The 25,967-nt window shown below is 40.8% G+C and overlaps 1 protein-coding gene across 5 annotated transcripts in view; it reads right to left on the bottom strand.

The window, feature by feature from the left end:
• Positions 1-25,967, bottom strand: part of LOC126753925 (protein spire) — an 83,643-nt gene that overhangs the window by 34,687 nt on the left and 22,989 nt on the right. For all 5 annotated transcript variants that reach the window (XM_050465696.1, XM_050465700.1, XM_050465699.1 and 2 more), the window contains exon 3: positions 22,438-22,478. In XM_050465696.1, the coding sequence (XP_050321653.1) occupies positions 22,438-22,478 (41 nt within the window). The remainder of the gene's footprint in view (positions 1-22,437; positions 22,479-25,967) is intronic.

Below are 25,967 nucleotides of genomic sequence, written 5' to 3'. Positions count from 1 at the left end.
GCATTCGCTAATTTTATTTGCTCGTTTTGCGGCTGGAAAAAGTTGTTAGTTGCGCGTTTAAAATTTCAAAAATGCCGTTTTCAAAGCGCGAAACAATTAATGTGGCAACATTAAAGTTACAACATTTTTATTATTGTAAAGCACTTCACATTGCCGCCATGTCTCCGAGTCTCTACTTTCGACGGCATTGCATTGTCGTTTGCCGCGGTGCCAGCCAACAAATCGTTGGCGAGTGAATCGCGAATGTCAGCGGCGTGGGAGTTTTCCGGAGATTATGCGAAAATCGGCCAACCGTAAGTGGAGTAACTACAAAATAATGCTTGCCATCAACGAAATTTTCGAAATGACACCGCGCAGGCGCATAAGTGCTTACATAACGCTCTGTTTGCATAAGCTAAGTAGGTTACTGTCAAGTGGCGAGCGTTGAGACGACAACGCAAAGCGGCAAAGGGGCAAATAAACACGAACGATTGTAATAAAAAATATGTGAGAAAATCTGGCGGTATCGAAATTTAATTGATATTCACTATAATTGCACCAAACGCAATTTGACTTGTTGGGTTAAGCCCAAGCGCCTGCTCTCTCTCTAAGAAGCGCTCACAGCATTGCTGCATAGTATTTTCGCTCGGTTATGAAAATTGTGGTTTCAACCAGACTTTAGTTATTCAAGAACGCTTGTCGATATGATTCGAGTAGCATGAAGCTTGAAGGCTCACCGCTATTCATGAGCCATAATCATTCGGCTTGTCTTTTAAATGAACTTCTTTCGCTCTATTAACTACTTCACCAAAGGTTCTGGAGGTTATCCTCGACATTTGTCCAATACACATACAAGTGAGGTAGCTCACGGGCAGGCGGATCATGATTTTTAGACTATTGGAGCCAGGTTAGGTCTCACTATGGGCATGGTACCATACTCGACCCTGTTAATGTACTCGGATTAAGTTGTCAATGCGACGGATACACGAGTAACTAAACACATTGCTTTCGTTCCCCAGAAGAGAAGATTGGATCAGTGATTCAGTGATAGACAGTCCAAATGCGAAACATACATATTCTCTGACGGATCAAAGAATGAAACAGGAATAGGAGTGGGATTCTTCTGTTGTAATCTGTACACAGAAGACAGCTTCAAGCTAAATTACTTTAATTCAGTTTTTCAGGCCGAAATTGTGAACCAAACAGAATGTGTCAAGTGGACTTCTGCTCTAACCAGCAAGTTCACAAACATCCTAATGGACGGCCAACCGACAATTAAGGCCATTCGTAGCGCCAATATCAAGACCCAATGTGTTAGGTTATGCAAGTAGAGAATAGCTAGACTTTTCAGCTTCTATAAAGGTTGTTTGAAGCAATGGATCCTAAAGGAAAACAAGCGGGTATGTCCATATACCACAAAGTTGATGGTGGAAAGATCAATAAGCTCCTCTTTCTGAGCAAAATGGAGCTTAGTAACACTCTAGGGATCATAATAACAGGGCGCCTACCCTTCTGATCCCACCTTATGGAAATTATGTAAGTGGACTTGGCGGACTGCAGAGGACAATGAGACGTTACGTTGACCGCTTCCGCTATAGTCGGGTCTACTTAACCGCAACGAACCCGGATTGTTATACGGCCAAGGATTGTCAAATCAGCTCCATTCCTCCAAATTGCTTTAGGAATTCTTTCTGTCTCTACAACAACAACATGAGACATTATTTATGCGAATGTCCAGTCTCCAGCCGGAAGAGGAGGAACATATTCCACGGCTCTTAATTCTCCAACTTAATGAGACATTGGGCAGCTTGGGTAAATAAAAATCAGATCTTTCACCAAATCTACGGAACTGCTGGAATAGTCTTAAATAGGTTACCACCGGGGAGCGCAACGGGCCTAATAATGGCCCATATGCGGCCTCCTACGATCCAGCGCTCATGCGCCTCCCTTTTAAACCAACCAACCAACCATTTCGCCCTGTTCCTCTGTGTTTCTGAACCACGGCTTTATATGCAAAGATGGAGTCGACAATCTGATCTATAATAGTGACTTCGACAGGAATCAACAGTGAAATAAGTGAGCAGACCTATCATTAGGGCACTAACTGAACGCTCCAAACTTTTGATGCGAACGAATATTACATTACGTCACTGTAACCAAACATTCTTTGTGGGGAGGGAGAAATGTGATCTTGTTACATGCGCCACTTCATTAGTGTTTTTAATTACGACTCGCAGAATATCTACACAAATTAGTTGCATGGGACATAAATTGAATTTTTTGCATTTTTCGCACCCTTTCTAGACACTTCGGGCCAACTGTTGGCAACTGTTGATTTCACGATTGACAAAGACCCCATCGGCAGTTTAAGGAGTGAGCGGCTATCATTGCGACTGTTTGCAAGTTCGCCGCGGGCGCTGGCATCGTTGCAGATGGGTCTGGGAGTGTAGCAATCGCGTGAAAATCACTGTTGCCACACGCAAAGGAAGTGCGCTGGTTGTGCTTTCCGCTCCAGTTGGAGCGCGATGTGGCAAGTAGCTGTCGACCAGGCGCAAAAACGAAAAGAAACCGCAATCACCAAACGCTCGCGGCACTTAACATGAACCAATCGTAAAATGCGTTGTCCAGTTTACTGTTGTTTTTGTTGTTGCAGAAGACATTTGTGGCAAGTTCGTAGCAGCCAGCACGTCAGTTAAGTGTGTATTGCGGCAACTACTCGCCTAACAGGGATGGCTCTGTTGATCGCTTGCCGTGTGCAACGCAAATAAAAGCGGTGGCGAAACAACAACAAACTTAACCCTTCGGCGTGCTTAGTATTACATTGCAGTTTCGCGGTTCAGCTGGCATTCGCGTTTGCATTCTTAGCAAACATTTTCCCAGCATTTCCTGACCACTGCAAAGCCTGGGAAATTGCGCGACGATCATTAAGACCTGAGGAGAGCGCAGTCGCACTCACATTCGGCAATCGGACAGCAGCGGCTGCTAAGCGCTCGCGGAACGCAGCGGTTCAATGTGCTTAACCTCGGCGGTGAACTCACGCCGCACGCTTTATGTGGAAACTTTGTGTCGATTTCAGCTTGTTTGCTCCTTTCTTGACGGTGTGTGTGTGCGCTGGTACGTCAATGAGTGGCTGAGCCAGTGAGTTTCGGCCATACAACTTGCGACGCAGCGGTGGGTGGGGATGTGGCATGTCGCGCAGACAATGCAAACAACCAGTGGCTTTTCCACGAAACCATTCATATGCATAGAAGTCCTATGCAGCGCGACAGCCTTATTGCAACATAACACGCGCGGCTATTAAATTCAATGAGGTTGGTTGTTGTCGCTGCTGGATGACTAATATTATGTAGAAAGCAACAAAAAGGGTTTTCGATTAATGTTCTGGTATAAAATTGATGGTAATATTAGAATGAAATTAAAAGCTCGACAACTCTTTTTCAAGAACTCGCTTCTCCAAGTATGATAAAAGGCCACTCCCGTCTTTATTGAAAGCAATACTACACATAAACGACAAATATTATTTCAAAATTACTAGATTTGGCAAGTTTTGGGTAACTTTAGTTTTACTACCGCTAATTGCGGTAGTTGCCTCACCGTTTTAGCCATGCGACTGCGCTTCAGCTATGTCTCTCAACCAACCTGCTGAATAGCGCAGCAACACACAAGAGTATTTCGAAAAAATTCGGTTATCTGCGATCAGCTTATGACATTTGCCAACACCTAGCCTTATCAGCATCGGAAAGAGAAATTCGCCGTCACCATAAATTGTGTGAATCAGCAGCGCGTCGCACAGCAGCCAACTCAACAACTCAACCTAGTTCACATTGGGTGGATGCGCACGAACAGGCGGGTGCGGGCTGGCACAAGCGCACACTCATACACAGGTGCCCACTTCCATGAATATACACACACACACACAAATGTGAACTGTCACCGAAATAAAATGTGGCATGCAATATGATAAATGTGTCACAGACTGCTAAGCACAAGCGGTAAGTATGTGTATGTGTGTATGTAAATGCCGATGCGTTGTGAAGCGTCGCTGATGATTATGCATTGCTCGCGACTGATAAACACGACGTAGGCAATTGCGCATGCGCGCACTCTTTCAAAGGCATTTCGCAACGTTTTGTGTGCGCGCGGCGTTCTGAGCGCCACAAGTGAATGACAAGATAATAAAATATGGAAATCATGATAAAATAAACGAATTTGGACAACTTCACTTTCGCCAACTGAAATTCGTTTGGACTAGCATGGAGCCTGTGGGCCTGGGAAGACACCGTAAAAAACCAGCATCTCCGAAATGACACATTATTTATGCCTGCGGCCTGCCTTTGCGCTATGTGCACCTGAAAATTTGAATAGCTGAATGCTTCTACAGATAGACATGCGCCAATGTATACATATTGCAGCGCAGTAAATATTTGCAAACAAACGCGCAGCTGAGCCCACGAGCAACTTGTGTGTGCAACACGACTGCAACGGCAACAGCTACGTTGCTGAAGTTGGCATAATCGCAAGTGACAACATTTGCAGCGCTGCCGCCGATTTGGGTCAAACATGAGCTTGCGCATGCGCGCACCTACACACATAGAGTACATAGAAAAATACCTGATGTGAGTTTGATGACTAAAAGCATTAATGCACCAGCAGGCGCGCAACCAGAGGTAGCAACCCTCTTGGAAAAAATATTTTTTTGGAAATGAAATATTTTCCGAAATTTATCAATTCTCTGAAGCTTCTCCTTAAATACATTAGATATATTCCTTATCGAATGATATTTATTCACAAAAGTTTCGATTTTTCAGTAAAACAAATTCAGTTTTGTGATCTCTGGGCTCAGACGAAAAGTTTTGGGTAAGAGGTGCCAATTTTCCTACAGCGCTTTACAGTTAGACAAGCGCAAGCGCAATATGCCTCATTTACATGCATGAAAAGCGGTAAGCATGCATAGGCTTATGCGAAAAGACAATAGAGGAGAGTCTGCGAAGATTGCCGAAAAAACCGAAATGATGACATTAGAGGCATGACAAAGCGCTTATGCTTTATGCTGCTTAAACACACACGCCGCGCGCAGAATCATAATAATTTTGTTTTGAGACAGCAAAAAGTGCAAAAAAAAGAAACGAAAATACGCCTGCAATACCAACAACAAGCAAGTGGCTCAGGCAAAATGAAAAATTCATGAAATCGTTAAGAAAATCTGAAAAGCGCTGTTACATTTACATGCAACATGCTTTGTTGCCGCCATCGTCGTCACAGCGATTCCAAATATTTTGTGCGCATGTTGCATGTAGCGGCTCCTCCACGCCATTGTTGCACTCTTGCAAACAACATAGCGAGATGCCAATTGTTGTGGTAGTTGCTCACCGCCGTTGCCGCTGCGCATGCGCAAGGCAAGCGTTCACCGCCAGGCAGCGAATGCACCAGCAAATAACAGTCTGAAAATTTAGCGTTTCTGGCAGTTTCCCAAGAGATTCGAATCGTTGTTCGGCTGTGCTCTGCGCACGGCTGCATAACGAGCCCCACACTCACTGCTACCCCAAAACAACAACAATATAACTGACAATATTGGCGCTGCATAATACGCACGCACGCAGGTTCCCAACAAGCGTTGAAAGGCGATTTCTCCTACCTTTGAGCAGTTTGCAGTGCCCCAGTTGATATCCGTTATTATCCGATGTTAGTTCCATATACAATCTTCGTAGAACCACATTTGATGCTGTGGTCTTCATAAATTGAAAAATTATATTATTAAAAACAAAGGTTGAATTGTGATTATGACGTGGGAGACTGAAGAAGTGCACGAATTCCCGTTTTATACTGGAAACTGTATCGAGTTTAAAGTTTATTGGGTTGGCGTTGGCCACGACAAGGTTTCTTGCACCGAGTTGTCATTCTCTATTCCTCTGCTACTTAACTATGCGCAGCATTTTTTCTACGAATCTCCTTATTGCGAACTGCAGAGGGAGCAGAATACATGGCAATTCGATGGCAAAGTGCAAGTCGCTTGCCTGAACGGACTGCACTTTAAATTATTGGACCCTTAGTAATAAAAGCAGGGTCATACTGAATACTGAATTTACAATACTGAAAATTCTATCAACTCAGTTTTATTTTTGTCGTACTTTGTCGTCAAGTTTCATCTGTTCGCACTAACTAACTTGTATTCACATTTCGGCATTTTAAAATTGATTTTGTCCTAAAAAGCTTTCATTTGCTTTTTGTAATTTTATTTTGACTGAGAAGTTACTAAAATATGATTTGTGGAGAATCCATACTAAAAGCTCTCAATGAAAGCTTAGTGAAAGTTGTCAAGATAAGTAAGACGACAATAGACTGCCTTAAGCTTTGCGAACAAATGACTTTGTTAATAATGCAAGAAATCTTCACGTTTCTTAAATACAGGTATTAAAGAAGCTACAAAGAGTAAACAAAGAGGAAATTAGAAAAATTATGAATAAGACAAAAAACTAAGTATATTATATTATCAATGAATACGATTTGCAACGAGGAACCGCTTTACGTCTAACATGAAGCGCGAGACATCCACCAGTCATGACAAAAAAAAATAACAAAAACTGGGACATCGTTGGGTGAAGTTAATGGGTTACTTAGTGTTGCATTGCACAGCGGAAATTTGATTGTGAAAGTAAACATGAAAATCAATTATTTATTATTTCCACTTCAGAAGCTGTTTATAAGCGAGCAAAGAGCAAAGAGTTAACGCTTCTCTTTGGAGAAACCTTGGAAATATTAAACGTGATGCGAGCAAATCGTCAAGTTACAAACTATAGACCTTGAAAGTCGTTTGTTGAACAAACAATTCAAGTCGAACTGTGGCACCGATGATTTTGCAACATTTTTGAGTGTTCAAAATATATTAGAAAAACAAAGATATCGTTTTCTTTAATGCACAAGGAGCTCTTAGAAATTAGAAAGGCAGCACACTTGTGCATTGGTAGCGGCCATAGTACCGTTAGATTGGGCATAAACTGAAAATTAATAATAACAAATTAAGAATTTGAGGCTTTGCCACTTGATCATCGAGAACAAATCAGCTTTGGGCCAACACAATGCAACATTACAATGCAAAATAGCGAAATCGGTGGGAGAAAAGAAACGCTCGGTATTGTGTGCCGAACGGCTCGTTTTCGGCAGCGTGTGACTTCAAAGTTGAACTCAAGCAAGGAAAATATGAACAACAATAACAGCAACAACGCTGGGACAGTATGTGGCAGTTTCGATGGCTGCTGGGCTGCCACACAAAAGATGATATCGCAGAATCTTAATTGGGTAATTGGCTCAAGTACCGTAGTAGACGCTAGCAATAAGAAGAAATGAGAAACTTGACTTGATGGCGGCAAAGAAAGAAAGGTAAAGTCAAGAACATTTCAGCAGAACACGCCAAATGGACGAACGGTGCTTATTGTTGTGGCAGCTATCGCGGCTGCACAATCATAAGAAGGAAGAGAAATGAAACTTGTTTGCTGCATTGCAGACAAACGAAAGGCAACTAGACAACAACAACGAGTCGCACAATCGCAAAAGTTCGTAGAATAAATGCCAGTTCAACAACAACAACAAAAAAACAAACAGTCGCAAAAGACCGCCAAACAACAAGAAAATAAAAAACACACCATAATTTTGGTGTACTATTACAACAATACTAGAACACTCAGTCAGTCGCGCATGCGCATGCGCAGCGCACAATGAATGTGGGAAAGGAGCTGCAGCCGTTACAATAAGGGCAATTGAGCCATTCAGGGAGCCGTGAAAGCATTGATGGCGGCGCACAACATTCATTCATTTATTCGCTTGAAACATGCAACATGTGGCAAGTGTGGCTGAGCGAGTTTGCAGCTAAACAAAGACAATCGAAATAGGTTCGGAAAAATACGTTGCAGCAGAACAGGCGATGCGCGTTGCAAGTATTGCGGCATCAGCAGCCAACACAAATGGCGGCGACCAGTTTCTAGAACGTGTGTATTCAAATGTTTGCCATTCAACCGCTTTGTTTCGGTGAATGTGCCAACAGTCTGCCGCCTGGCGATTGCATGGCAAAACCGTTCCAAGCTGCCACTTGCCACACAGGTTGCTTATGCACAATCTTTGACGTATTTGTGAGAAGCATCCTGCTCATAAAGTTTTGGTCGAATACGAGCGGGTTCGTGGACTCTTAGAGTAGATGATAGGCGACATGCGCTGCGGTTCGTGGTTTTGCAATATTACTCTCAACACTTTAATTGCATTTATTTCATATTTTTAGCTTTCCATGCTATTTTACAGTGGGGACGATAGAAGGCGGAGCGAGAGCTTTCATGCAATCCAGGTGAAAGATTGTCGGCTTAAACGGGTAACGCGCTATTAAGTTGTTGGTTTTTGTTCTTGTTGTTGTTGTTACCAAGTATTTGCATTTGGCAGCGGCGGGCGCACCAGTACCACACTTACACCGTCAATCGGCCGATTATAGCGAAACCTGCTAACTAAGCCAAGTCCATCGGCGATTGTTGCCGGCTAGTCGAAGCGACTGGCTCCACTGCGCCTAGCCTATTTTTCTTTCATTCTTGCCACTCGTTCGTTTTGCGTTGCTTTTGTAGATCTCTTGCAGCGATTCCAACGGGAACCGTTGTTTTGACCGTTGTGCGCATGCGCCAACTCCCCGCCACATGCAACAGCGCATGATTTTTAATCGATGAGTGTGTGTGTGTGTATGTATTGCAGTGAATGGCATCGAAATCAATTCGAAAATGATGCCGTAATTGCTGTTTTTATAGTTTGCGCTTAAAACGTTGTTGTTGTTGTTGGCTCTACTGCTGCTAATGTTGGTGCGGCGAAGTGTGCGCGTTGCTGCTTCAACAAAAGTGCTGTTTTTCACCGCAGTTCCAGTCACGATTCTGGCATCTGCCACACAGACGCGCCACTTATTCATGCCGCTGTGTGTGTGTGTTTGCACCAATGTGTATCTAAGTTCGTACTAAATATGTAAATGCCTGCCACACACCCTCGTTGTGGCACATTCTATTTGCGCGTACTCTTTGTTTGCGCATTTATTAGCTGCGCAGCTTTGCAACCGAAGTCAATAGAAATCTGAATTGATCCGATGTTTCCACGGCTCGGCAGTTGGCAAGTCAGCGCTTCGAGTTGACGTGTTGCATGAGTTGCTGCCTATGGTGAAACTTGTGACATCTACACATGCATAGGTGCGTGCAACATTGTACAGTTAGTTGCTCATCAACTTATGAGTTCGCACGCAAGTGTATGTATGTAGGGGCAATTGTGCGAAGACGGTATGTGTGTGGCTTGTCGCGTGTCGCTAGACGAGTGCGAGTCTTCAAGTCTCGCCCGGTGGCACCGACTTTTTACAAGCCCGGCTCCATGATCAGCGTTACGATGCTTGGAAGCCGATATACATACATATGTGTGTTTGCGTATATGTTGAAATATCAGCTTTGCCACCGCTTTATATGCGTTTGTGTGTGTGTGGACAACATAAATCTGGCTACTTGGTGAAAGAACTTGTCTCGGCGTGCCACAGTTTTTCACCTGACTTTATTTGCGAAAATGCAAGCGACCATCTTCACAGCCGCTTCCCGGTCTGCGCTGCCTGCCGAGGCTTGCATGGCGGTCTTGGCTCTACTTGGCATGCTTCGGTTGGCCACCTCGTTGCACCGACTTGTCTTAATCGATTTATTTATGTCTGTATTACCAAGAACTGTGTCTCTGCAGCAAAGCCCATTTCTATGCGGCGCGAGTGTGTGTGCGTGCGTTTTCGTTAGCGACACTTTTTCCTAGCGAGTTTGCGACTATTTTGCCTTTTTCAATTAAAAAGCGCCTTTTGCCCATTTCTTGCTTTATGGTGGTTGTGGCTTCTTAAGATCGGTCAATATGAGCACTCTTTAGTGTTACAACTGCTGCCATATCTCGTTAGAGTGTGGCAAAAGGCCAAGGCGGTGCGACAAGTACCGTTGCTAATCCATTTCACTACGGCACTGCGGCGTTGTTGCCGAGTTTGAGTGCAAACAGGTTTCGCCAATTGATAAGCGAGTTCTACAAGCTAATGCGCACACCTAGAAATATATGTATGTACACACAAACATATACATATACGTATATAAAATAGTCTCAACTTCTCTTCCTCATTTCGAATCAAGTTGTGCACAAGCGATAAGCAGTAAACAGGCTTATTCGGTCATTATGCCAAACCCAAGAAAGCTTTCTGGTTAAGCGCGGAGTGCCTCTCACCAGCAGACAACCGAAAATGATGTCGATTTTGGCGTTTCGAAATTGTGTGCCATTATCAGATAGGTGGGCCCTACGGATAGGTTAACGAATGCCCAATAAATATTTGGAAATGCTTGAATTTTTTTTTGTTTCTATTTTGTGTGTATTCATTTGGAGTCTTTTATTCTATTTGCTATTCAAAAGGTAAAGAATAGAAACGAAATGCAAATATTTGCGTTTTTGGTAAGGCGTGAGAACCTGAACTGACAGCCCCCAGCGTCAGCGGCGGCGGCGGCGGCTTCGAAGCGCTTAATCAGCGCCTGTCTTTCTCGCTACTTTATATGTGGAGCTGTCAATCCAATCAAGTCAATAGACGAGAAGGTGATCGATTGGACAGCAGAACGAGTACCAGCAACAACAATGAACGCTAACGCTTGTGAAACCTGAAGCTATTTATATATTGAATATATATTTGCTGCCTCTGTGTATAGGTAATGACGTAGCTTCTTCTTTTCTATTGCACTCAATCATCTTAGGATAATATTTACAATAGCAATACTATCTCAAAGCGAATTTCAAATTGACGTATTGTCGAAATTTCAGCTTCTTTTCTTTTTTCTTCTCTCTTTGCTTTTGTGTGCTTAGTTCTTTATTCTTGCCACAATGCGAGGGCATTTCGGTTGCATGCTTGAGCTGCAGAGCGAGAAAAGCTTTGCGCTTGCGCGACTTTGTACCAGTCAACCGACAGCAGCACCGTAGCTGCTTCATACACGAACTCGATCGATTGCTCTGTCCGTCAGTCAGCCGTTTGAATTACAACAAACTGCATTTAGCACCAGAGAGAGCTGTTCTACAGCAAAAGTGCTTGAATCGGCGCTCGATGACAGTGCAGACAAACAATTTGGCGTTTGAGGAACTGATTGCTGATCTGACTGATGTGTGATAGTTGACGATCACAATGCGCGTTTATTAGCTATTTTATACCCGAATAACGGTAAATTGGTCCAGTAAAGAACTAACTTACTTTGAAAATTTTTAAAGAGCGTTGATGAAAGGTACTTAAACTAAATGTTTCTAGGTAGATCCCACTTTTCGACCTGTAGATTTATTTATTTCATAATAATTTCGTCGTCGCTTGCTGTCATTGCTCTGGCAAACGAATGCATTTTGTGCTTTCATTTGTCGATCGCTTCCGCTCATTCTGACAGGCAGTTCCACTTCGATGGAATGCAGTCATGTGATGTCATTAATGACACTACTTTTTGCTTGCGCTAACAATTTTTTCACAGCTGAGTGCTCACATGGGGTTCTTCAGGCGAACGAGTCAATAAACTTGCATACCACTGAAGAGATCTATTGGGGATATGGCGAAATAGTGACTGCAGCGGTTTACATATATATTTGTTTCATACTTTTGTTTATCGTCTCTCTCATATACACCGACAGGTTTTATGACGAAGTGAATATTTTCAAAATATTTTGCTTATCTCAGCCTAAGTTATTATTTACGCATAATCAAAAACTGAAAGCTGCCAGCAGATGGCAAATAAATAAAGTTGAAACCTGAAAAAACTCCCAATATTGTCACAGCTTTTGTCAACAAGATTGTAATTTAGGAAAAATAGACTCTTTACTCATGGACATTAAGTGCTCGTACATAAATATTACACAAACTCATTTCTTACATAAAAACCCAAGATATAAGATATTATGTTTGTTTGGCCCAGATTTCTTATCTGTTGAGTTTATTTGAGAGTTGTAACTTCAGCAAATATGTAAATTAATTAGGGAAGTATAATCTAAATATGGCATTAGAAGTACCAACTGACATATGTTAACATGGTATACACATGTATGGTGTTTTAACTATTTTGAAAGAATTCTCATCACTACAATACCCTAATAGCAGATTTACAGAAAGCTTACGTAAGTACCTTTAGAGCCTGTGTATAGGGACCAAGTATATTTGCCTGAAAATGGAAAAAATAATGAAACTAAACTACTAAAAACTTCCCGAATTTCAAACGTGTTTCATCATGCGAAGCATTCTGATTCAGATTTATGAAAATGTATTAAAAATATGGCAACTCTAAATGTATTTGCGTTACTGAAATTTCGGCGATTAAGTGCACTTCGCTCCATATTTACATACAGACGCTTCAAACAGATCCAAATCCACAATTATTAAATGGTAAATGCTGTCCATTAAGAAAACAAAAACAGCAACAACGCATGTGTTTGCACATACAAACGTGGCTAAGTAAAATAGAGTTGTAACTGCCTTTATTGAAGCTGGCAAATTGTCTTGTCTGTCTGTAGGTTCGGTTGGCTGTTCGTTCGTTGACTTGTTTGCTTTAACCGAATCGCTGGACTACATTTCGAAGCAAATCTACCATGACCCATTTACCGTTAAGTACTGCTGAGCATGCGCAGCTGAAAGCATATTCACGGATCCACAGATTCACATGCAGAAACACTCAAAAGCGCATTAGGAAAACTGAAAAATCGCGCATTTGAAATAAAAAGCGAAATAAAAGCCAGCGTTGTTGGCATTAAAAGTGAAGAACAAGTTATTAATATTAAAAGGAAAATCGCTACAATTTGCCCTGCTAGATGTCGCATTGTTGTTGTGGTTGTATTGTCGTAAACGGTGGTCAACAAGCGGTGGACTGCAGTTGATACAATTCCTGTAATACGCTTTAGGAACAAAAGAGACATGAAGGGTGTCCACGTAGGGGTCTTTGTAATCGCGTGTTGTGGCAACTTAGGACTCCTGAAGAAGCATACATATAAGTGAAAGAATGGAAGGAAATGGGCTTATAGTTTATTTGGGGCTTTGGAATCCTTTGTGGTTCACTCGGTCTTTGATAATGATAAACGATTTTTTTCAGCCGGCATTGGAGACTTTGTTTTAAAAAAGCTTTTGGTTTCAAAGGAAGAATCTGCTAAGAAATAGATCGATTATGCCAACTGGCTAACTCGGAGCTGTAACTTGGCACCGTTAAACTCTGTGTTGAGGGCGCCCTGAACAACCGCAGCAATGCGAGTAATTAACGAAAATTCATGAGTTTAAGCTACAAACAATCACGCACCTCTAAGGGAGAACGAGATTAAGATTGACATGATGTCCAGATGTTGTTTGAAATTTTTTACCTTTTCTTTAAACGGAAGAATATGTATTTGCAAATTTCTTTGTGGATCACCCTGTTTACCTATGGTTTTTTCTAATGAAATTTGTGTCATATGTACATAAATAATAAAAGCAACAACAACATAAATAGTAAAAAATCATTCGAACTGCTTTGTAAAGTTATTTCTGCGCTCTTCTTGGCAATTTGAAGTGTGATATTTGTTGTTGTTCGCAATTCGAAGCTAAGAACTTTTTTCATTTACTTTTCGAAATATCAAAACAACGTGTTGTCACAAACAAGTGGCATAAATGCAATCAGGCGGAAGTGCTCTAAATTTAGGTATGTCTGAAGGTTCTTGAAAATACATATATGTGGGGATTATACCCACGCACTTACGTAGGAGTTTTTCCTTTATTTAAATAATGTTCACGTTTGTAATTTGCCACCGTTCCGCACGTTGGAATACAAAAGTTTTATTTTATAATACGGATGAATTTTACAAAAACGATTCACTAATACTTTACAAAGTTTTAAAAGAGAAAAAGAAGTTGGTAGTTGAGTTTTTTAACAAGAATTACGTAGACAGATTCGTCACATGCGCATGGCTACGCATTTACTCGACAAGTGTTGTTTGTTGTTCGAAACTTGCGAAGTAGAGCTTTACGCGAAAAGGGTTTCAGCGTTACTCAAACCCACATATATGCTGGGTACATATCTACATTTGCTACAGTCTACAGTCGACACCAAGCTGTCTATATTTGCAAATCTAATGGTCATCTTAGATATTTTAGAACAAATAAAAAGTATGCCAAGGATTTAACGCAAGGGTCGGAGCCTTTCCACAGTTTCTAGAAAAAGCTGATTTTAATATTTTGTTTTAGAATTTCGTTAACTCAAAAAGCAATATGTTGAAAAATTAAATTCTTCAAATTTTCTATGGAACGATCTTTATGAAATATGAGCTTTATTTTTCATGAAAAATTTTAGTAATTTACTTAACTTTGAGACTCACTTTTGCGCTGCCACTTTGAAAACAAGAACACAAGCAACAACTCAGTTGCACTCAACCCTTTCCTAAGACTCTATAAGAATTGAAAAGTGAGTGTGTGTGTGGCACATACCCACATGTGTGTGTTTATGTGTTGTTAGCATAGTAGAAAGCTTTGTGCTTAGGATCATATTTTCCACTTGATGTTGTTGTTGTTGTTGATTTAGTCTTTGACACCTTCTCCGCTTTCATTAAGCGCTTGAACTCTAGCACCTCAATGGAATTGTTGCTCAGTTTTTTTCCCAACTTTTTCCGTCGCTTTCGGCCCGACGGCCATTCATTAAGTGTTGAGTACTTTGCACCTCGATAAATTTGAATATGTGGGTGTGCGTGTGTGCAGTGAGTCTCAAATTACTTCAATATGTGCATATGTGCACAAAAACTTGAGTGGGGCCTTTGTTGTTGCTATTGTTGTGGTAAACGAGCAAGACAAATTCTTGATATTCTTTATGGCTCTTTTCCAAACGCCCTTTTGTTATTTGTTGTTATTTGTTGTTCTTTATTCGCCGTTTATTAACACTTTTTCATCGCCCCCCACTTGCGGGCGGCTAACAGTGCTCGGCCATCCAACACTTTCACACATTCCTCTTAATTTCCGCGCCATCATTCACAAAGTGGATGCCACAAAGTAATTTCAATTTGTTTGTTGTCGTTGTTAGTGCCCTTTAGTTGCGACTCGTAGGTGCTGCCAACCGAAGAGATATTCATTTGCATACATATGTCTGTGTGTGTGCCCTTGTGTTTGGACTTTTTTTCGTTTTGACTTTCACAGTAATGCATTTTTAAGAGCGAACAAAAAATCACAAGTATGTAGTTATAATATAATGAAGCAGCAGCAACAATAACAAAGCAATGTAAATAAAGAGTAAATGAAGACACGAAGCATGAATTTCACATTCACGGCAATGGCTTCCTTTCTACGACCTTTGCCAGCCCGGTTGGTCCCCTTGTTATTCTCCGCTGGAATTATGGATTTTTTCGCTTTGCCATTTCGCTTTGCTTTTAGTTTTTTGTGCGCTAAAGCTGCAGAAATGAGGTTCATTAAACAATACTTATGGGAAAATCATAAAAAATTAATGGTGAACAACATTAAATTATGCATAAAATTGCATATGTAGTCACATGTGTGCCCAAAGGCCTCGTACCTGTGTCTTAAACATTGTTATTCATTCATATTTATGCTTAGCTACATTAGTATGTATGTGTGTGTGTATGACAGAGTTGTATGTGTGAAAAGAACGGTTAACTGGGAAAAATGTGTCGGTGAGAACCTTTCTAGGACAATGCTTTGCAAGGTTCACAAGCGAAAAGAGCAACAATTTATGTCTTCGAAGGTTCTTGGGGAAAAATTCTTCGAAAAAACAATGGGCCATAAATAAGAACACGATGATTTGGATAATTGACTAGAAGAGAGATGATAACTGCGTATGTAGGTGCTCCCCTTTAAGAGGAATTTATTATAATAATTGGCATAATTTCTACAATTTTCCTTCGAGTTTTGTTCTCTGAGGAAGTGTTCTTTTAAGAAATTCTGCTTTTAATTAATTCAAATAAGGCCAAATAGCTGAACCGGCCAACTTTTTACCGTATAATAACTGAATTATAAATGTTTCAGATTTTCTGTATCAAAATGAAGAAAGCTCGAGACATCTAGCCAGATCCTTTCTATATTTCCATACACTTCTTCGCAAAAAATGATTTTTTGGAGGATAGGTGTTGCTGTAACATGTAATTTTAAGAGAAAAAAATTGAGAGAGAAAGAAAGATACAAAATTCAATATTCACGTTTCATTGCTCCGACTCCGCTATCTTTTAACTACCGTTACTTTAGCAATTACCGTGGAAAAACGTAATAAATTTACGGTTCATTATCTCAAGGTTATGATGAAATTGGAAATGCTTCAACAGGAAGTTGTTCCAAAGAGCACAATTATCGACGCGAATAACAAAAATTTAAAGGCGTGCTAGGGTTAATATAATTATTGGGGCAAGGCCGCTGCGCCCTTTGCGCTCAATCAATTTCCATAAGGAAAAATGTTAATGACTTTATTTACAATATTTTTACAGTTCATTAAACAATTGTAATTGTAAAATTAAAGATTTTTATATTTGGCAAGTTTAAGCCAAGCAATTAAAGTAAATTATATGGAACTGAAATTAGCTTTACAGTTATGCGCTGTAAGCGTGGCGCTTGGTAGGCATTCCACAGCTGGCGAACTCAAATAATAAAATTTTTTTTGTTAAGTCGCAATAGAGCAAACTGCATCGATAACTTTGCGTCTTTTGGCAAAAAATGTCGGAAGCGAGGATCACCTCTTGAGCCTGCGGCAACCTTGTAGTGACATCACAACAATGTTTTTGAGAACCATTGGCTGTGAAATGTGAAAGCAAAAAATATTTCGATAAAACTCGCTCTGATTTTATCAGTTAAGAACGCTTTAAGTTCTATGCAACATTAAGGTGTGTGTTTGTTTATAGTTTGTTGTTGTATTCTGGATAGAATGCAACCCTCGGCGAGTAATTTTAGTCGCAATCCGAATTCACTACCGTCAGCTTCATATAAAGCTTTTGTATATAGTATACATACATACTTATATAGAATGGGTCTGCCCTAATGCGCGTAGTTTATCACAAGTATGACTGTACGAAAAATTGTGATTCTTAGAAATACGTTTGTGCGTGTGGCGCCTTTCAATAAAATAGAATTAATAATTTAGCGATTATTATAATTGCAGTGCCTGTTTTTAACGCTTGCACCATGAATCATGGCTGGCTTGTGCAGCAAGCTTTCAATAACTGTTGATTAATATGAGTATGCTTACTATACAAGATACGCAGGGTACTTTCTGACACCCTCTTTTTCGATAAGTAAAGTATATATGTACCTACATATATACATACAAATGTGAACATATAAAATGCAAGTGGTGATTTATATTTACCGATGACAGAATTCTTCTCCGCGTTATTTTTTAAATCCCTTTATTGGCAAGCAAAATTGTAAATTACAATGAAGTGGTAATTATTAAAACCGCAGAAAAATATATATTCACTGCAATTTCATCACGGCATGTGAGGCATTTCCTTTATATGGTTGGAAGTACCCAGTAGGGCAATGCATTTGAATCGAGCAGGAGGTAACACTTTTTTAGAGTTATTCCCTTAATAGTAAAAGCAAAAGGTAAGAAAAAAGTTGGGACAGCGGGAGTGTCAGATTCTCAAAGCTATATGCTGTTGCAAGTTTTCACTTTATTAACAGTATTTTTCTAGCAAATCCATAACTGAACTATTTGCAACTAGTTTGGCGCTGATTCCAATGATATCACCTTAGAAGTTTATAAATCGAAAACTCTTGAAAACATTCCTAACGAGACTGCTTAGACACATACATAAACACAAGCGTACATCTATATATCTGTCGGCTGAATGTCAAACACCAACTGATGAGTTCGACTGATTTCCTTTAAGCCAGTGCATTACATCACTTGATCGAAAGAGTGAAAAAGGAAAATCCGTATTTCGATCCGACGACGCAGATGTAATGGAAAACACTCTTGCTCGCCACATTGCCACAAATCACCAACGACAGTAGCGAAAAGGAAATTGCAGCAAAATCGCTTACGTTTGTGGCTGGTGCCTCGAGGCCGATGAGGCAACCAACTACCGAACGGCAGGCAAGCGTCGTTCCAACTGCCGTCGGTGATTGTTGCCCGTGTGCCTTTAGTTGTGTGTCTGTATGTTTCTGAGGTATGCATTCGTCATTGTGCCACCGTTTAATGCGTGCAGCGATTCCAATTTCCATGTTGCCATAATATTTCGAATTGCATAATAATGGATTAGGAAGGGAAAATAATTATGGAAAAATCATCTGATATCCACACAGCCAAATATACACACGCACACACACTAATCCATCAATTTGTACGTGTGTGTTTGTATTGGCACGAATACGCATCGCTGCGGTTAGTTCCGTCTTCAAGCGCCGTTAGTATGTTGGCTGAGTGACTGATTGATTGACTGACTTATTGCTTGTGGGCCGATAAGTAGGTAGCTGGTATAAAGAGGGCCCAATTGGCTGCCAAGCGCGCTTGGCTTCGATTGGCGCTTGCGTTTTGCTTTTGCTTTTGCTGTCTGTCATCATCGCTTTACCGATTACGTAAGATTGGTGACGACGCAGTGACGCACCACCACCACCAGCATGCATACACCGCAAATGCCACATGTTGCATGCCACACAAGCGTCGCCGTCGCACCAGAAATGCAACGTTGCATTGTTAATTCGCTTTTGTCAATTCGATTCCGCATCTGATCGACTTTAACGAGCATACAAATGTCTATGCAAATGTGTACATATGGCTGTACATATGTACTACGACTCATACTGTGCTATTATATAGCACATACACATGCACATGTGAACCTTAATTAGCTTTACGCGAAAATTCCATTTGTCGGAAGCCGTCAAATAAAGCAGACGGCTTTTGGTAACAACAACAACCTATCACTCTGGACAAAAAGAAAGGCTGAATTGATTTATTTCTTTTTTATGTCATAACTTGATAACATTTTACTGCAAAGAACCTCTAATCTCCCACCAATATCACGTCAAAAGTATATAATACGAAAAAACGTTAACTATGGTTGGAATGAAACTACACGGTATTATAATGGTCCGATACCGGCAGTTAAAATGAGCAATTTAATGGTGGGAAAAGGACGTGTACGGCGGAGGCCGACGTATTGCCCGCCGAGCTTTTCAAATACGACGGCGAAGAACTGATAAGGGGCATGCATCCGCTTCTTTGTAGAATATGATCGCACGAAAGCATGCTCGACGATTGGAAATTAAGTGTGTTCTGCCCAATCTACAAAAGAGAGACTCCACAATCTGCGCCAACTACCGTCAGATAAGCCTCCTCAACACCGCATATAAGGTTTTATCAAGCGTATTGTATGAAAGACTAAAGCCCATCGTCAACAAATTTGTTGGACCTTATCTGTGTGGCTTTAGGCCTGGAAAATCAACAACTGACTGGATATTCCCCATGCGCCAAACCTTAGAAAAGGATCGACTCACACCACCGAAAAGGAGCTGCCTTTACAAAGCGATATCTGAATTTGGTATCCCCGCAAAACAAGCATGGCTGTCTTAACTGAGCAATACCAAAACCTCCGTCAGGATCGGGAATAACCTCACTGCACCGTGTGATACCAAACGAGGTTTCAGACAAGGCGACTCCCTATCATGCGACTTCTTCAATCTACGCTTGGAGAAAATAATTCGCGCTGCAGAGAAGGAAAGTCTCATCTTCAATAAGAGTGTACAGCTACTGGCATATGCCGATGATATTGACATCATTGACTTCAGCAACCAATTAGTTCTGCTTTCGCCAGACTGGTTAAGGAAGTGAAGCAAATGGGTTTGGTAGTGAACAAGGGTAAGACGAAATATCTCCTGTTATCAAACAAACAATCGTCGCACTCACGACTTGGCTCCCACGTCACGGTTGACAGTCATAACTTCAAAGTCGTAGATAATTTCGTCTATCTTGGAAACAGTATTAACAGCAATAACAATGTCAGCCTCGAAATCCAACGCAGAATAACTTTTGCCAATAATTGTGAAGTAAAGTCCTCTCTCGTCGAACAAAAACCAAACTCTACATGACACTCAATATTCCCGTCTCACTCGAGGAAGATATGCAAACATCTATCTAATTTTTAATGCAAAATTTTTGAAAAAATCGTAACCCTATACATCTGTAAATTCAATTTCCCCCTCTTTCCTGTCAGAGAACTTTCGTTTTTCTGATAATAAAACAATTACAGCATTCTACATAAGCCGGCCAGCCATGAAACAACTACAAAGGTCATTGTCAACAGTAGAAACTACAGCAATAACAAAAACATGAAAAATGCCAACAATGAATTAAGGCAAATTAATTGGCATTTATTAGCAATTGCAAAAATTTCCTTCATACTAAATGTGTCGTTGAGCAATTTGTAATTCGCTACTAATTATACTCGTACAAACGAACTGTGTATATATGTATGTGTGTATGTGTGTGTGTAGTAGCTGTTGGAATATTGCAAATGCAAAAATGCAAAACACTGGCGAATGAACAGAATAGAATTTGCAATAAAATTCTATTCCGACACTGACTGCTTGCCAACCTCAGCGCTGAGCCATGCTATTATTGTTGTTGCTGCTAAGCGGTGATACTTGTCACGCACTGTAGTTAAAGGCAATAACAACACGGAAAATGAAATGAATTCACTAAAATAAGCAGCCAAGCTAGACGGACTAATACGAATGCACGCGGCCTTACTTCTGACACATACACACACATACATAAAAATATATACATATGTGCACACGCGAGTAGAAATAATGGAGCTTGCGCATAAACACACGTACGAGAATTCCTCAACGCAGAGCCCTATTTATGACAAATGCCTCTTTGTGGCAAAACTTTTCAAAGCCAAGAACACGCTGCTGCAGCAGCAGAGACCGCAGAGGCAGTGGCGGCAGCAGCAGCGATGCTCGCAAAGCATTTCCCCTTTCATTGTTCTTTACTATGTATGTGAGCAACAGCAACCGCGTTTCATATTTCAAACTTGGAAATCCGAGCGGCTGCTTGCGGTGACAAAAACAAAAGCAAGAGTAGAAGCTAGCAGCAGCGGCAGCGCTTAGCTTCTACCCGGCAGTTGTGCAACCGAGCGGAACAACACCGGCAGCCGCTTGACTCATGCAACAGTCCACGGTCGGCACCCACACGCACGCCACAATCCACAGTTTCGCTTAATGGGGCAGGTAATTGAACTATTGCGCACTTGCAACCGTGCAATAGCGCAGCCGAGCAGCCGGGCAGCTAAATTGGTGTACATACACGACGGCAGCGACGTTTAGGCCACCAATAAATGGCGGCGAGCGTGCTTTTGTTTCGACTCTAATTTAGTTTTCCATGTTTGTGGTTTCTATTGCCAATTATTTAATAAAAGTCTATTGTGAGCTCGTAAAACTAAGTGATGCAATTGTTGTTAAGCAAAAAATTGGCGCAACAATTGCGGCGGAGGGGACGGTGGGCATATGTGGAGCGGCTTTTGTTGAATTCTGCGCATTAATCGCGCGATTTATTGCCCCGTGGGTGCCAGATGTCAGCAAAACCTGAAATTAAAAACCAAAAAAAATCAAAAAGAACGCGACATTTTCATTGTTAAGGTCGCAGACAATGGCGTTTTTAGTGAACGAGCAATATTGCGAATTAAGCATTACACCATTCATGCACTTGTTTATGTCGCAATTTAAAAATAATATTTTTTTGCTTTACAAACTATATAACGTCAAAAATTGAAGATTGTTGTCAAATATACATAATAACCAATATATGTATAACCATTTTATAACGAAAACTCTACTTATCTTTCAATATGACTGTAAGATAACCAATATAATTATAACCGCTTTATAACCGAAACTCAAATTTTGTTTCAATATTAGTGCTTTCTGTTATAGTGTTTTCCTTCGCCTGTAAACTTATGAAAAGTGATTATTATTTTAGGTGAAGATATGTATGTATATGTATGAATCTCGAATGATTTCAATGTCTAACTGCAAATAAGTATGTATTTATGTGTGTTTAATATTGCCATATATGTATGTATGTATATTCGTTCGTTGCACCCAGTTTCGTATACACTAAACAAGCTTCCCACATATTGCCACTCTAAATGCTTATCTGCGAGTCAAATCCGTTTGTCAACGCTAGATGGCGCTGCACTTGAGATTTCACTACTTCCGTGTTCACGAACTCGTATTAGATTAATTTCAAAATTTTACTTCAACAAAAACTGCAAGGTAATGTAATGTAACAACAACTAAACTAAATGTAACTTTAACAAAAACAGTAAATAGTGCCCATTATAATTTTATAACCATTTTCTATTATTTACAAAACCCGCATTTGACTTTCAAAATGAAAATTTGAAAAAAACCCTTGCAATATTTGTAAGAAATGCTCAACCGCGTTGATTACATTAAATTTTCTCACTCACCTTTTTATGTGAAGCCACCAGAAGCGCGTGATTATCATCACCTACAAAGAGAGAGAGAAAAAAAATTAACTCAATGAAAAAGAGAAAAGTCATAAAAGTCTTCCACAAGATTATCATCTCAAAAATTAAGTGAAGCAAAATTAAACAGCTTAAGCAAATATTTGGTTGCAAAATCAGTCATCAACAATGCACTCGAAGTTGCGCCCAGACAGCCTTCAAAAGCGTGGTAAATCAGCGGCACAACAACAACCACAAATTGAAGTAGTGCTTCGCCTCGAGAGGCGACGATGAGTTTGTTATTCAAATTTAAACATATCTTCTTGAGATTAAGCAGTGCCCAATGACATTTACGAGATCACGACAAATGCGCGAAGCGTGATGTGATGCAGGAAGAAAAAAGCACACCGCACGCCGCGTGCTCACATGCACAACCGAACATATATAACAGTGTCGATGCATGCCGGCGTCGCTGGCGGGGTGAGAGGAGTTGGCGGCGCCTCATTTTTGTGAGTTAGCAGGCATTTTTTACTCGTAAGCGTGGAGGGGTGAGCGTGTGTGTGGCCCACATATTTCAAGTTGCAAATGGGTTTTCAAAAAAGTATACAATTTATTAAATACATACAAACATGGATGAACACATGCCTATGTAGCACTGTACCTGCGCGTGCGTGTGTGTGTGCTAATGCAAATCGGCGGCAATGGCGCTGGTAATGAGTGGTATTGGATTGCTGAGTTCGCTGAACCGTTCGAGCGCTTATTTGCCATACCATACGCACACATACACAAACACACGCACAGAGTCCATGCGCAAATACAAATACTATAAATTGTTAAAATATGCAATGCTAATGCTTCAAGTCAGTGTTAAAAGTCAGCTGGAGTGCCGAAGCGCTCGCTGATCGCGGCCAACACTCGCAGTGTCGCAGTGTGTTTTTGTTTTTGCTAATAATTGAAATGTTAAGCGACACCGAGTGCGCCCGTCAACCTGCGCACCTAAGCCGCTGGTGGTGAATATTCGCATTTGATGACGATAAATCATCATCGGCGGTTGAGGGCGCAGGTGGTGGTGGCGGTGGCGCAGAGTGCCATCTTGTTCGAACAGCTTTCAAATCTAATAATTGTTAGAAATATTCAATTGACTGCAGGAATGTTGAGTGCTGACTTCTGTTTATATATTCATGCTTTGAATTTTTTGGGCCGTTGAAATTCAAATTATGTCACGGGGAAGCTTATGACATCAGCGTGTGGTCGACCGATGCGCGAGCTTGCCTAAAACACGTAAATCACCAGCAATAGCAAAAAATTCATTAAAAATTGGCGTCGTACCGAAGAAGCGAATTAAACCACTAATTTATGAGCTTCCACCCGCAGCTGTAACATCATTATTATTAATACTATTATTACGTGATACTAAAGCAGCAGTCAAGCTGGCAAAAACAAACAAATTTGTATCTAATATGTATATATGCGTGTGTTTTTCCAAAATGTCTATGGCGAATGCCAAACAGCTTTTGGGTACAAAACGACCGTTAAATGTCAATTAAGTATTTCAGCAAATTAAATTCGGCTTGCGTGTTCCACATGCCACAACTTGTGCAGCAACAAATTTCGCAGAACGCGCCAAGAGTCAAGAGCCAATAATTTGATTAGAAAATATTCGCACACAGCCGGGAGTACATGGAAATATAGGTAATTTATGTTTTGCGGGGCGGCAGTCGCCAAGTCTGTAGCCTCCACGGCCAAAAGAGACCGTGATGGCATCATTAAACTCAATCTGTAACGCTCCCTGACCGTCCCCAAAAGCCGTCGCTATTTTATACGCTCGCGCGTGTGTGTGCGCCCATTTATTGCGTGTGCGCTTGTGGGAGGTTCTTCAGAAAGCCGTTATTATTAAATAAAATAAATATTCGCAAACGCAAATGACATCATGCGAATGCCGCAAACGCCCTGCCATATTGTTGTTGCTTTGTGTGCGCGCGCGCTTGAGCAGCTGCTTTATTCAATTAGTAAGAGTATCTAGTTTAATTAAATTTTGAGCGCGTAATTCTGCATGCCGCGGCAATGCAACAATGGAAAGCGAATGCTCGACATTGAAAATCGCACATGGCCGGCTACTCCCCTTCACTGCAAAGGTTGCGACCGCAAAACAGAGAATAAGAACTTCGACTAAACGCGCAAAATAAGTAATAAACTGTGAACTGGGTTAAAATTTCGGCATAAGCACTTTGTTGGTAGTTTCAAAAAATATGATAAAAAAAATTTGAAAATTTCAGAAAAATAAAAAATAAAGTTTTCATCAATATTCGTCTAATGAGCGCTACCCAGTTTACTCGTCTCATTTATGTTTTATCTCTTTTGACCCGGAGTGGAAGATCTTATACACATACACTAATTTCCATCTTTAACCGGGTCAATTATAGCAATTACTTAAGCATGTGGATTCCACAAGTAAGCATGCTTACTAACCAAAGTAAGGATGGTCTTTTGATTTGCTGGCCAAGTAGCGTTGCGATCTTCTAAGCGTAGTTAATTTGTGGGCTATGTTGTGTTAGAAGGTCTCTCTAGATTAAACATAGACATTAAGTAGCGGTTACTAAAACTATGTAAATTTATGTATGAAGCAGCTACGCACAGTGTGTGCTAATAGTCAACATAATTAGACCAGCAAAAAAGTCTTCAATGAGAGCTGATGGATACACTGGGGGAAAATTTTGAACGAAGTTAATCAAAAATTGCAAGAAAATGTAAGTTAGGTTACGTAAATAGGCAGATTTCACGCGAATCCACGAAGAGTCCCACTTGGACTACAAAAGACATTTGTCCTTTGTGATAAGCAGAACTCTTAGGTATGAAACAAAAAGACCTCCGCATATCGACAAAACGCCTAGAGCATGCCACAAATTCATTGAAGCGACTTTTATCCATTTCAGCCAAATCGCCGGGTTCGTAAAATGTATGAATACTAAGTTGCTTCAAACTTATCCTGCCGGAAGCAGGAGAGTGGTGAATTATCTCGATATTTCTACCTCATATTCCTCAACTTTCAACTTTGACATGTTGCGTTCTCCAAAATATTTAGCCTTACAGCGTAAGTGTCATAGAGACAATTTTCAGTTAGAACGCATATCATTGCAGCGATGTGAGCCTTGCAAAGAGCTAGCAGTTCAATGGACCTTTAACTTTTAACTCTGGGTCAGAAGGCTTTCGCAACCCAACATATGCTGGTTGCTGACCAACGCTTGCTGAGCTCGCGCGTAGCCAACAGATCCAAAGTTCAGGAAAACAGGGAACTCCTTCTCGTTCCCATTCTGATAGAATTTGGGTATGTGTGCTTTCTCTTGCGATCTTATCGGCTTCACAGTTTCCTATGATTCCGTTGTGGCCCGGCACCCAGCCAAATTTTTTAGCTGCAAGAAGCCGCACTTCGGAAAAGTACAAATGATGCTACCTTGATGGCTTTCACTTCTCATTGAAAGAATAGATAGAAGACTTCCCCCTTTGGGCTTTGATCCATCAATGAAAAAGCTCAC

Source organism: Bactrocera neohumeralis, chromosome 3 (assembly GCF_024586455.1).
Source record: "Bactrocera neohumeralis isolate Rockhampton chromosome 3, APGP_CSIRO_Bneo_wtdbg2-racon-allhic-juicebox.fasta_v2, whole genome shotgun sequence".
Classification (NCBI taxonomy): Eukaryota; Metazoa; Arthropoda; class Insecta; order Diptera; family Tephritidae; genus Bactrocera; species Bactrocera neohumeralis.
Note: the sequence above shows the minus strand (reverse complement) of the source record. Positions and strands in the feature narration are given on the sequence as shown.